The sequence below is a fragment of the Strix aluco genome, chromosome Z (genome assembly GCF_031877795.1).
Source record: "Strix aluco isolate bStrAlu1 chromosome Z, bStrAlu1.hap1, whole genome shotgun sequence".
In the NCBI taxonomy this organism is placed as follows: Eukaryota; Metazoa; Chordata; class Aves; order Strigiformes; family Strigidae; genus Strix; species Strix aluco.
Window position 1 is genome coordinate 40,158,639 of NC_133971.1, and position 13,440 is coordinate 40,172,078.

The 13,440-nt window shown below is 38.7% G+C and overlaps 1 protein-coding gene across 2 annotated transcripts in view; it reads left to right on the top strand.

The window, feature by feature from the left end:
* RORB (RAR related orphan receptor B) overlaps positions 1–13,440 on the top strand; it is a 134,931-nt gene that overhangs the window by 100,879 nt on the left and 20,612 nt on the right. For both annotated transcript variants that reach the window (XM_074812698.1, XM_074812697.1), the window contains exons 3-4: positions 1,074–1,215; positions 4,286–4,687. In XM_074812698.1, the coding sequence (XP_074668799.1) occupies positions 1,074–1,215; positions 4,286–4,687 (544 nt within the window). The remainder of the gene's footprint in view (positions 1–1,073; positions 1,216–4,285; positions 4,688–13,440) is intronic.

The following is a 13,440-nucleotide window of genomic DNA, read 5'->3' on the forward strand; positions in this document are numbered from 1 at the left end:
TTCCTGTGGTGGCTAGGCTATCCTTCAGCTCTCCCACCATAAAACCCTACAGCTGCCTACATCAAAAGATGCCAGAATGGTCAAGGAACTTCTCTTCTTTGTTTCTCACTCTCTCTGGACTTGCTGTTACTCCTGTCCTTTATTTTACAGGAAAGAAAAGAATATCATAAAATGCCTTCTCCCTCTCTCTTTCTCTCTAATCCCCACCCTCCCAGTTTCATTCCTCTTGTCACCTCTGCCATTTCATGTCACTTCCACCATAACAGTACCTCTCAGTGTTGTTCGGAGCAGCTGGGAGCTTGTAAGGCCTTAGGTGTGGGTTAATACTCTCCTTCTAGCCCTCTGATCTTTAGCCAAATAGCCCACAATTGGCCAGAAAAACCTTCTAGGGGATAGAATAACTACAAATTTTTACATAGATAAAATGGATAATGTTATATTCCATTGAAATGGAAAATGTCATTACTTTCTCATGGTAGTGTCTGAAGGTGTTGCTTTCTCCTTTGTGTGTTGGTTTTACTTGATACAGTCATTAAATCCTAGTGCTTTTGTGATGTTTCAATTTGAATTACTTTTCACTCCTGAAGTGTATGGTTCCTCCAGATCAGATCAACATTTGCCAGGTTAAATTGAACAGCAGACTTCAGCTTCCAATGCTACGCATAGCCAGTGCCAGTTATTACCAGTCTCTTTCATTAAAGGAAGAAAATAGTCAGAACAAGTACTTTTAAGTCATCTGTTTACAAATGCTGGCAAGCTTTTCTTCTGTTAGGAGCAATCATTAGATGATACATGGTCTTTATTGCACAATAAGAATGCATTCTGTAACTATTATTTGCATGTTAACAAAGTAGAATTACATTCTTTACAGAATAAAACTCAATTCTTATTATAAGTAAATGTTCTTTAATTTCAGTATACAAGGCCAACACATCTGCAAGGCCATAGCATAAGTAGGATTGCACTAAATAAGTTTATTGTAGTCATTTACATGATTGTGTGTGTGTGTGTGTGTGCGCGTGCGCGCACGCACATATATGCCCATGGTAATACTCTGTCTCTCTTGCCCCTAGGGATTCTTTCGGAGGAGTCAGCAGAACAATGCCTCCTACTCCTGCCCAAGGCAGAGAAACTGCTTAATTGACAGAACCAACAGAAATCGTTGCCAACACTGCCGACTGCAGAAATGTCTTGCCCTGGGAATGTCTCGAGATGGTAAGGAGTCAGATTCCTGCTTCACACCTAAACCCTTTGAAACTCTTCTTCGCTGCTGACTTACTTAAACTCCCTGTAGATTTCTGGAAAAAAAAAAAAAAAAAGAGAGGAGAAGCTCCTTGCTTTGTAATGCATACACTGTGAGACACAGATCTTGCCGTTCAGTTAACAAAGGAGGCTATACTCATGGGAAGGGTAGGGAAATCGCAAAATGGAAAGCAGTATTAGTTTGGAACAGAAAGAGTCAGAAGTGAAACGTGTTGTTCTGATCAAAAGCACAAAAAGGTCACCTCTGGAAAGGTGGAATTATATTTCAGTTTAGATCACCTCTTATATTAAACATTAACATTTATCTAAATATTGATGTGTGAAAGCATCCCTTTCATTGAGATCTCTAAAGGTCTGTGACAGTGAATAGGCAGTTAAGAAGAAATTTACACCTTGATAGCTTTAGGGGTTTCTGTTTGTTTTATTCAGAGCTCTTGACCAAATATTTTTCATTAGCAAAAAACCCATTTCTTTTACCTGTACATTGCCCTCTGCCCCTGTCTGGGTCTATAGAAGAAACATTTTAATGTTTAGTGCTGAAAATGGACAGTACAGCAGTGAAAAGCTTCATCGTGTATCTGATAGCAGGGTCCTTTGGTCCTTGCAGCACTCTGGTCCACCTTCCAACCTGTGGTGTGACAAGCTGTGATGGGCAGGCTGAGAAGGTGCACCACACCAGAGCTGCGGGAAGTGGGAGGCTTGGGCAAGGCTGCCCACAGCTGACCTACCCCAGCCACCACTGTATGTGCAGAGGGTTTCCAGCTCACAGACATATTTTAAATGGTCAGGAGATATGAGAAGAAAATGTTCTATTTTTGAAGGCAGGTTACATTAATTTTGATTGTCTGGCAGAAGTTTTCTGTCTTAGAAAGTTTACACAAAATGTGTCATTTGAAATTAACATTTATTGATGGAGAAGTTACTTAAAGAGCTATTTCTTTAGATGGCCCACAGATTATAAATTTGGTTTATATTTGAACTCTAATAGGTCTTTTCCTACCTCAGTGTGTCTAATGTCTCACTGAAACAACTTGCTCACCAGTCTCACCAGTCTGGGAGGGGCCTTGCAGTCTAGCCTTTAATCTGTGAACTCTTTTCGGTCCTAGCATGCAGCTTGCTTCATGCCTTATCTCCTGATTCTTCCCAGAGGAGATTAAAGTAGTAACATCTTCGTAATTTAACAGCATATGCTTTCCTCCTAAAAGTAATATCTTCCAATGATTTGAGGTATCACAGGAGCATTTCAATGTGACTGACAACACTTTCTTCCCAACCTGTAATTCAGGGACCACTGCGTACAGACAAAGGGAGTGATTCTTCTGACAGCTTTACTTTCTTCTCTCATTGTTTGTGTAAGGGTGTTTACACTTAACAATATTAAGAGCTCCTGCAAGTTTAAAATAGGCTGTATGGATTTTTTTAACAGAGAAATTGAATGTGATTTTTACCTCTCAGCCACGTAACAGATTCATTTTTATCATGCAGAGGCAGGATGCTAATTGACAGCAGCTGGAGAATCCAATTAATGAATATATAATGAGAATAAACAGTGGGTGTTTGTTTTTATTACTGAGGCCCTAAATTTGAAGAAAATACACAGTTGCATTTTTCAAAATACAGTCATTGTATATTGTCTGTAAGGGTGTAGTGCATCGTGGATGGATTCCAGGGCAGACTGTGTTCGTGTGATGTAGCTTGCAGCCTGTGTGAAGGGCTGAAAGTAAGATGAAGTTGGCAACAAGAAAAAAAAAAAACTCTTAGTGTAAAAAAGTGCAAATAAATTGAAGAGGCTTCCATCTCTTTGTTATTCTGGCACTGCCTTTTCATATTATGCTCTTCCTTTTCTGTTCTTTTTCCGGACTAAAGATTTTCACATTCATCTACATGTGTAGGCTCAGACTCTTTTCAAGAGCTATATCTGAACTATGGGGGAGCAAAAATGAGAGCCAAGCCCAATCTGTGCTAATAAATGTGATGATTCTGAATTGATCCCAGTTACTGATGGACTGGAAATACACAGCATTGGAAAATACACCTCATAATGCATAGAAATTAGTATTTCCAGAGCAATGTCCTCTTATCTGTACTCTGATAAATTCTGCTGAAAATATCCCTCATTTGTTTTAGAGCACGATTCACAACTATCTCTGCTCTGAGATCCCAGATCTAGCCCAGTAGAAAGCCAGAATTTATAGAGAGATGGGGTGGCAGGGGGTGGGGAAAGATAGTCAGCTATGACCCACTGTATATGCAGGCTGTGGATTTACTCCTCCTAGTTACACAGCAATCAACCTGTCATTTTTGAAAATTTCAATCTCAGTCTAATGAACCCTGTTCCCGGGGAGAGTGGTTTGCACTCTGATGTTTTCCTCCCTTTCTCATCAGAAGGAATGCATGGATTTGTGCAAGAAGATTATGTAAATTGATTGTGTAAATCCCTGAGACTTTCCTCTGTGGAAAAGATGACATTCATTTGTGCTGTTTACCTTCAAATCTGTTATTTTCCTCTAGGTTCTATCTCTAACCTGTAAGATTTTTTTAAAAAAAGTGTGAAGATAACACCCCATTGAAATGATGTGATAATAAGGCTTTAGGGCTTGTTTTCATCCAGAGTACTAATCCTGTTAGTGCACTGTTTAAAGGTTTGTGGAAAGTTGGTAAATCACACGGAATATGAATCTACAGACTGTACATTTCATACTGGGTTGTTGTTCAGTGAACACAGAGATATAAAAGGATGCATGGTCTTTTTAACATTCACAGTGGGAAGTGAGTTACTTGACTGAGGCCTTCCTGTCAAACAGGAGTCATTGTCATCACCTTGTAAATCCAAACACACAATACCTTTTCCTTTGTGAGACACATATGTTGTAAAGCTTTGCATCCTATCTCATTTCCACTGAAAAAGATATTTCCACTGCAAAAGTAACACTGAGAGTAAATATCAAGAGAGCGGTGGGGTTGAGGGGAATCAAGAAAAAATGAAAGATGAAATTGGTTCTCCTTGTGCTTTGCTTTTCAGCTGTGAAGTTTGGAAGAATGTCCAAAAAGCAGAGGGATAGCTTGTACGCTGAAGTGCAGAAGCACCAGCAGCGACTGCAGGAACAACGACAGCAGCAGAGCGGTGAGGCAGAAGCCCTAGCCAGGGTTTACAGCAACAGCATCAGCAATGGCTTGAGCAACCTGAATAACGAAACCAGCAGCACCTACTCAAATGGGCATGTCATTGACCTGCCGAAGTCCGAGGGTTATTATAATGTGGATTCTGCCCAGCCTTCCCCAGACCAGTCTGGGTTAGACATGACTGGAATCAAACAGATAAAGCAGGAACCTATCTATGACCTCACCTCTGTACCAAACTTGTTTACCTATAGCTCTTTCAACAATGGGCAATTAGCTCCGGGGATATCCATGACTGAAATAGGTAAGGAAAATTCTTATTCCTCCAGAGTAATGTGTATATATATGAGCTAGATTGTAATACCATCTCTCTTAAAATATTATATAGGCATTCTAAACACAAGTACATAGTAGTTACATGTTCACACAGGAGTATATGTGCACACACAGGGAATAAAGAAAAAAAATCCGTCTGGCAGTAATTGACACAGTATCAAGGCAGTTCTGTTTTTACCAAAATCTGCAAATTATGCAGTTTCTTAAACTCAGCAGTTCATGTTGTGCTTATGAAATAGGAGCATCAAAGCAGGTGATGAATCAGTCAGAACCAAGTGATAATTAGTAACGGAAAGCTTGTTCCAAATGAGCTCATTAATAGTAGGGTTAAATGATCTCTTCAGCCAGCCGCCTGTACTCTTGTCAACACCCAGAATCCCAGTGGCAGCTAATTCTAGGGTATTTATTGTCAAAAAGTACCAACTCACTACTTCTGATGCATGGATGTACATGCAGAGCAAGTTCACTGAATTTGTGAGGTGCACAAACTCTGAATGTAGTTGCATGGATACCCCTGCTCCTCTGCTTGAATGCCTTGGAGAACCTCTCCCTTGATTTCTTCTTTGAAAAGTAGCAAAGAGACCACTCTGTGAGATGAGATGGTTTGAAAGGTAATGACTAATGGTGTAAGGAGAATTTCTGCTCATCTAATGCATAAAGTCATACCTCTGCAACGCAACTGGAAGTACTGCTTCTATTATAAAAAAATAACATGAAAGAATATTGACATCCTAATTAGGTACTTCCCACCTCAACACATGAAGTATGCTGAGTCAGTTGTGGTTGAGAATATAATCAAAGGGTAACACTTTGTTAATGGAATTTAATTAAAGAAGAAGTGAAACAAAAAGATGGTATTCAAGAGCACGTGTAACAAATTAATTAATGTCACATCATAAAAACACTCTATAGTTCTGGCCTGGCCTTTTTGCCTCACGCATGGGGCACTGAGATGTGTAAACTTATGTCTGTACTCAGACCTGCTGAGGTCCCCGAAGATGTGGCATGCACTTGATTGATATATATTGTAGAAAGGGTGTATGTAATAGTTACTGTCCGATAAAAAAAAAAACGAAGCCGCAGCTAGAATCTGCAGCATGTTTTCTACCCATGGATGCTCATATGCTGAAAGCTGTGTAACAAACTCTGTGCTTTAGCTTTGAATTGTGCAGGAGAAAGTTACACTTTTCTGCCACTGTATTTGGTGGGACAGGTTTTGTTATGAAGTTGGGCCTAGGCTGCTGTCCAGTGTACTCCTACACCTCCAGCATAGCAATACAGAGGATCAGTGAGGAACATATGCTTCAACTTCCCTCTCAGCTCTTGTGGCCATATGAATATTACTCACAAGTGGCTTGTGCAAATCCCTTCTGCAACATCATCTCACGGTACTCCAGACCACCTGAGAAACAATTTAAAGTCATAAGGGCTGTTTCCCTGCAGCACCCTGTGCTGAAGGGAAGTGTTCCTAGAGAGACTCAAAGTAGGTACCAGAAATATGACAATTCTGATAGACCATGAATTAGCATTTGTGCTCGGTTACAGAAGTGGTCCTAAAGAGAAATTATGGCCTCAGGGCTATATCCTTAGTGGCTAAAGGATCCCACTGAAGTCACTGGGATCTTTTGACTCATGGAGCTTTAGAGAATCTCTTGCAGGATTGCTTAGAAATAATGCCTCGTTCTTAAATTTTTACCAATTTTTTTTTTGCTCTTCTATCCCTAAACAAGCCAGCCCTAAACCCACCCCACATTTCCCAGTCTTTCAGCCTCTGTGTCATTTGGCCAGTGTTCCCCTTCTGGAGCACACAAAGCAGTGAAAACAGAGCACAAGGAACAGGAATAGCAAAGGGCCTGTCTCTGTCTGAGCTGACAGCAAATTCAGGTGTTGGGATTTACCTCTCTTCCTTTTGAAATTGGAACTGAGGTTCATAGATTGCTAGGATTTTATGCAAGTACTGCTGTATGTCCTTTGTGGTACCTACAGCAGAGAAGTAAAGTTGTTAGTGAGAGATAATGTAGTATAATGGATCAACTGACACAACTGAAAAAAATGGAAGAGATGTACCGTAAAATATTGGGATTAGTGCACAAGTGAATGATATTTTCAGTGTTTAAAAACAAACAGAACATGCCTCTTAATGCTGCAGTGTGTTGTTGGACCATCTGTAAAGCTGCAGTCTTGCAGTCAAAGCAGGAAAACTCGAAGCACTGGAATGCATTGATTTTATATTACAGTGTGCTTAAATTTCACTGCAGCATTGTATCTTACTCATTTCAGTGAGATTTAGGAATAAGCTCAACTGATGTTAACTAGAAGTTACTGACTTAACTGTCAGATGAAATCATAGAGAATACATAGGAGATGGAAAAGGTGTACTGCATTAAACCTTGTGCCTGATAGAAATTTCTTTATAGTACCTTGTCTAGTGATATACTGAACTGAAGCTTTAAGTACCACAGATCATGTTAGTTCTTCTCCTCACTGAAGACTTTCTACCAAATTCAAATTTCCAGACTTAGTTTTCTTCTGGTCTTTATATTCTTCAAATGCATGTATTTTTTTAAGCGCAAACTCACTTGCCACTTGCCTGATCTTGAATGCAACCCACTTAAATTTTTCCTCGTAAATGAATGCTTCAGACTCCTTCCATCCTCGAGCTCCTAAAAGTTGCTGTAAGCTCTCCAAGGGACAGACTTCTTCACAGGCAGCCAGAATTGAAGTAGTCTTTGCAGCTTCAGCATCACATGTCAACAATATTCAGTTCACTTATTCCTTCAGTGCTGTTGCTTTGCTTGTTTCTCACACAATTCTGTCCTGTATAGGGCAATTTTTTTAAGATACCTCTGACTGCACATTTCCAACTTTGAATGTCATTTTGTCCTTATTTTTCCAACCTTTTCAATCCTGTTACATTGTGTCTCACTCCTCATTGATGCTTTGTGACTGCTTTTAATTTAGAATTATCTCTTCATTTAATTAGCGTGCTGTGAACCCTCTCAGATTATTAATGAAAATGTTAAATGCTTGTAAAACTAGTTCTAACAATGGTCTCTGCTACACCTGACTAAACAGCTTGCTGCAATTGCCTGAATTACTCTAGTATTTACTTTTCCCTTGCTATCCAACAGTAAGGTTCTCTGAAAAATCCAAATAACAAGTCTTCATTACCCTATCAGTTTGATTCAATTACAAAACCATTATTTTCTAAGATGCCCTATGACATAATTTACACATCATTTACATTCTTTTCTTCACGTGTTAATTTTCTAATTTCACCAAAAAGGAATTGAAATGGTCAGGCCTACTTTGATCTTTAACAGTTCTATGCTTTAATTTGAATGTGAAAGTGCTTTTTTCCTGAACATACCTTCATCTACTGTAGCCTTTGTAGTGGAAATGGAAATTGTTGAACTTAACAGTTTTGAAATTCAAAATTTTTATGTAGCAAACGTTTCAACACCTAGTATTAGAATGACACAGCAAGCAAAACATAGCTTATCCTGCATTGCCTGCTTGCTAGTATCTCTAAATACTGTACCATAAAGTAGGTGTAAGAGAAAGAGGTGCTGACAAATTAAAGTTATATAGAATGCCTTCACATGCATTTAGTACTAGTGTATTCCTCCAAATGGATTGCATAGTCCAGGGTACAACCATACATTATTTGTACACTATAAAAAGCAGGAGAGGTAATGTTTCCTACAGTAGAGAGGGCTAAGTAGAAGAAAGAGCAGTTTCAGATACAGACACAAATTGGTCATGTAACTGCCAGGGCTTATGATGGAGAAAAGCTGGATAGAGTCAGGTAATTCCCCATTAGGCAGAATTGTGCCTTAGGCTCAGCCCCACTCAGTATTCCAGTTCCCGTTACAAAAAGAAACTCAAAGCATTAAAAAAATCAGTCCAAAACTCATAAATAAGCATACAGGAGCAGAGCCTCAGCTTGTCATCAACTGCATTTCCAGGCCAGCTCCTTTTCATATTAATGGAGAAGTTTTCATTCTTAACTCAAGGTGTCTTATTGGAGACTCGATCTGGATTTGTAGCCAGGTGGGCAGACCACAATGTAGATAAAATGCAGTGACTAGATGAGTTGGGCAGGCTCTTTTTCTACCTGTCCTGCTGTCTACAGGTGGCATGACTCATGTGTGTCCCACCAGCCATGGATGCTGCCAGCATGGGAGACACCCATTGCCTGAGGGTGCGTGCTGCCAGGGATCCCACAGCATGGTCATGTTTCTCCCTAGCCACCATGCCACCTGCATATCTGAGAAGGCAGAAATTCCTCATGCTGCTGTGGAGGGAGCTCAAACCGTGGGGTGAAATCAATTGTCAAAAGCAAGAATTTGGTCATTTGCAGAATGGCTTTCTCCTCACAGAGAGCGTTGCAGAGGTCAGCTGGTGGTGGGCAATCCTAAAGGGAGAAGAGAGCTCCATTTCCTGACCCTGGTAGCCCCATAGAGGGATGGCAATACTTTCTCCCAAGTGTGATTTTAAATTAGTAGGTATTAAATGCTTATTTTTAGACTTGATCAAATTAAAGACCATCTTGTTTAAATATATGTGCATAACATTATCTGTCACTGAGCTGAGCATTGCATTTTTCTCACAGAATATGTGACTCAGATCTTGGTCTGTAAAAGTTAATGGAAAAGTTTCCCTCCCTTGACTGCAGTTGAGATTACCAGCCTATCAGGATAGGATAGGACACCAGCCTATCTTTTACTACCACCTAAAGATGAGAAAACAATATTAGCAAACACTGTTGTGGAAAAAACAGGTTGGTTAAGGGTTCACTCCAGGTCAGATTGAAGAGTGCCCTATAGCAGTGTGTATTTAGATAGTTAATAAGGCACAATTAGAGCATACAGGAGGTCGCATAGCCCAGCCTCTATAATTACAGAAAAAAAGTGTTATGTATATTTACAGGGTATTTCCTCAACATCAGCACTATTTGAAGGTACCCAGTGGTTTGAAGGGCTTATATTTCTACCAAAATTAAAGTCAAATAGTAAGTAAGGTTGGTAGGCTCGGTCTTGATCTTCACTTTCCCCAACCCCTCTGACCCTGCTCTGATGATTTTAAGGTGGGCAATAGCTCGCTGGGGCAGCCATGTGGTGAGAATTGGAGGAGACATCACATGCCCTACTCACCAAATCCACCATAATTTAGTTTACTCCTCCATGCCTACACTGTTCATGGATGTCCACAGCACTGTATGTTACATATACAATATATTTACCAGCATCAGACTGATGTCTTAAAAAATATTCTGTGCCTTGCTGTTGTAGGTTGCAAAAGCACTTCTCCAATGTGATAAGCATTTTTTATTATTATTCTTTAACTTCCTTCTCTATATCTCCAGGACTTGTTCCCTGTGCCAAATCAAGTGTAAATGGACAGCTTACTGAACATGTATTGCTCAGTTATATGTTATTTGAAGGAACAGATTAGGGACCATCACACTCAAAATGCAATGTACTCTCTAACTAAAATCCATACCTAAGGTGGCATAAAAGTCTATGTTGATGTTTGCTTTACAAGGCCACCACCCACCACACAGTGAAGCATAAATGATGGTTTTCTGACTGTAGTCCTGTGCAGTTTCTTCACTTCGTTTTCTAAGCCATAGTTTAATATCCCTCCTACCCAGGTGATAGTCAAACTTTGCAGGGCAGGTATCTACAGCCTTCCAGCGGCATTTCAGCAGAGCAATGTTGCCATCTAGTGATCAATTTAAAATGTGCAGCATGTGCATTGCGCAGATACCCTTAGGGCACTATATCTTACCGTCATTACCTATTTAAAGGTGACAATCAGAATAAATTAATATTTCAGTCTGTACTCATTTCAGTTCATGTGACAAAACTTAGAACTTCTGCTATTTTTTTAACTAATTAATTTTTTTACCCTTTTCATACACTCGAGAACAGAGAATGGCAAGATTTAAAACTAATTTGACAGCGTTGCTCAGTTAAGAAATGTTTTAACTTCATAAAACATGGACAGAAAAGTGGAGGAATAAATTAGAGCATTATGATCCAGAAGCATTCTAGCTGAACTCTTGCTGGAGTGAAGGGTGGGGTTTTTTATAATTGTAGATTCTGATTTTTTTTAAGCATATATTTAGAAATAAATTTAACCAATAAAATCAACAAATAATTTGGCAGAAATATTGAGAAAGATGTAATATTTTTGAAAGTTTTTAAAATTTTCTAGTTCTATCTTTTCCCACCTCCAAATTAGTAATCTCTCTTTATTTGTAAATTTAGTCCAAAACCAGCCTAATTATAGATTTACATAAAGATTTTAATGAGTTTATGTTGCGCAACCCGGTAGTTTAAATTATCCAAATGTTCATAAATAACTGATTATGCTTTTATCTTTTACTAAGTGCATATTTTAGCACTTAGTGATTTAAGAAGACTTAGAGAGAGCAGAGTTTGTGTTATAACTTGATGTAGATTTAGAAAATAAAGACTGTTTTCTAGAAGGCACTATATTTAAACACCATTTTTTTTCACCCTGTGATTTTCAAATCACCAAGCATCCACTGCCTCGCAGTAACTGCAGTGGACTTTGAATCAGACGTAAGGTGGTTCTGGCAGTCCTGCTTGACTACTCTTAACACAAATTATAGCAGTTCAATAAGCACGATGCAGTGTGCCTTTCTACTAACTCTAGTTCAAATTTATACAGTAAAGCAATTAATCTAAAACTATTTGAAAAATACAGTAGATAGCCTAAAAGTATACCTCAGGCTGGGTTTTCCTGCAAATTATAAGGCTTATTGACTATTTCTGAAAGCAATTTGCCTTCTCTTTCAGGTAAGTCAATTCATATGTCAAATGCAGGCCAACTAGTAACATAACAATAATTTTACAAAAGATGACCATTGGCAGCATTCCCAGCTAGGGTTTGATCACACTACAGACCATGCACTATAGATGCTGCAGAAAATGTTATTTTAAATATTGCCCTTTATGTATGTTGTGGGGATAAGTGTTGCAAGTGGGAATACACTCAGGAGTTCTGTTTAAAGAAAGGTAAATTTTAATTACTTTTAGCATATGATGCATTTTTTCAAGAAAAGAACATTTTCTACCGACTGTTTTTCTGCAGCATCCAAGACAATGAAGTCCCATCTTAACTATGGTTGTGACTTTTTGAACAAAATAAGCAACTGGATTAAGCAATAAGATTATTCAAATCAGTGACATCTTTTAACTGAGATTGAGCATGGGGAACATTTTGTGATCTTTTGTTGTTCTGTTTTACTTACTTTTCAGATTGATTTACAAATTAATTTAAAAGTTACATTAAACAATATTAAAAACAACCTTATTTATAGCTTACATTTCTAAAGCATGATAATATAGTTCTTTAAAGTGGGTACATTTCTAATCCATTAAAGCAAATTTATAAAGTTTCTCCTTTTCTCAAAAGATATGAATATTTTCTTGCATAACCAAACTTGAGAAAATATGTTCATTCTATTGAGAATCCAGAAAGCAACCATTTGTCACAGTCAAAATATGTAAAATACCATATCATACATCCCATATATTACCATATATCATGACAATCTTCTCAGGAATAGCACTGTACTGTGAATATTGTCAGATTACAAATCACACAAAAAGATCAATGTAAAGCTAATGGTATAATGAGTACTGAGGCGTGCTGTTGCTGCCAGTCATAGGAATAGCCACTTGGCTGATTCCCTATCATATGCTTCAGAGCAGCAATGTCAGTAGCAGAAGAAATGGCAACCGGCTTTCTGCAAGAAATCCTCAAAAAGAGAACACCAGAGCAGGTGACAGAGCATGGAGGCCCTGGGACATGTGCAGGGTTGTGTCTCACACACAACCCATGGGGAAGCAAACATTGCATTGCAGATGAGAATCAAGAGGGCAAGGCAGTGATGATTTAGGAATTACTGCAGTATGTCAAAGTGGCATACTATCTGCAAAAAATGGTGTGGTTTGAGTTAGTAGTGATATGTCACTTACTTCCTCATCTGAGCAACCCATTTATCTGAGCATCAATGCTCCTTGTCCTTAACATTTGTGTATGTGGTTTCTGGGCTGTCAACACCAACAATATGCTACTTACCTTGTGCTTTCTGAGAGCTTAATCTGGGGTCCATACTGTATTTCTTTGTCATCCTGAACAACATTGTTTGATTGTTCTTTAATCCTCAGGCACAAGGAAGACAACAGAAGTTTGGGGTTTGCAAATTTTTTTCTTTCCCAGTACACATGCAACATCCTAAGTTTGGCTTCCCAAAGCCATAGTTCACTTTGTCACACTGTGTGCCTTCTGTCTGGCAGATTTCATCACTCCATGCTTTTCACTACTTTCCACCTTATTCTTGAGAATAACGTAATTCTGTTTGTTATGCAGTTTGTGATGTTGTTCCCAGCTCTATAGGTAATGATGTCTTTCTTCAGTCCATTCAGTTTTGATACTTTATTTCACAGATCAGCAACAAATCTTTTATACGAGAGTGAAAAGATATGAGAAAAAGTTGGAATGAAACACATGGGAGAGGAACATGGATGTGTTTAGTGGAAAAATGCAATGAGACATAGAGCTCAGACAAATGCTGAAACTGATTATCAGAACACATTGTTTATAGTGCAATAGTCTTGCAGGGATAAAAGTCACAGGTAAATTAGAATAGTTAAAGCAAGGTATTAAGGCATGGAGTTCTTG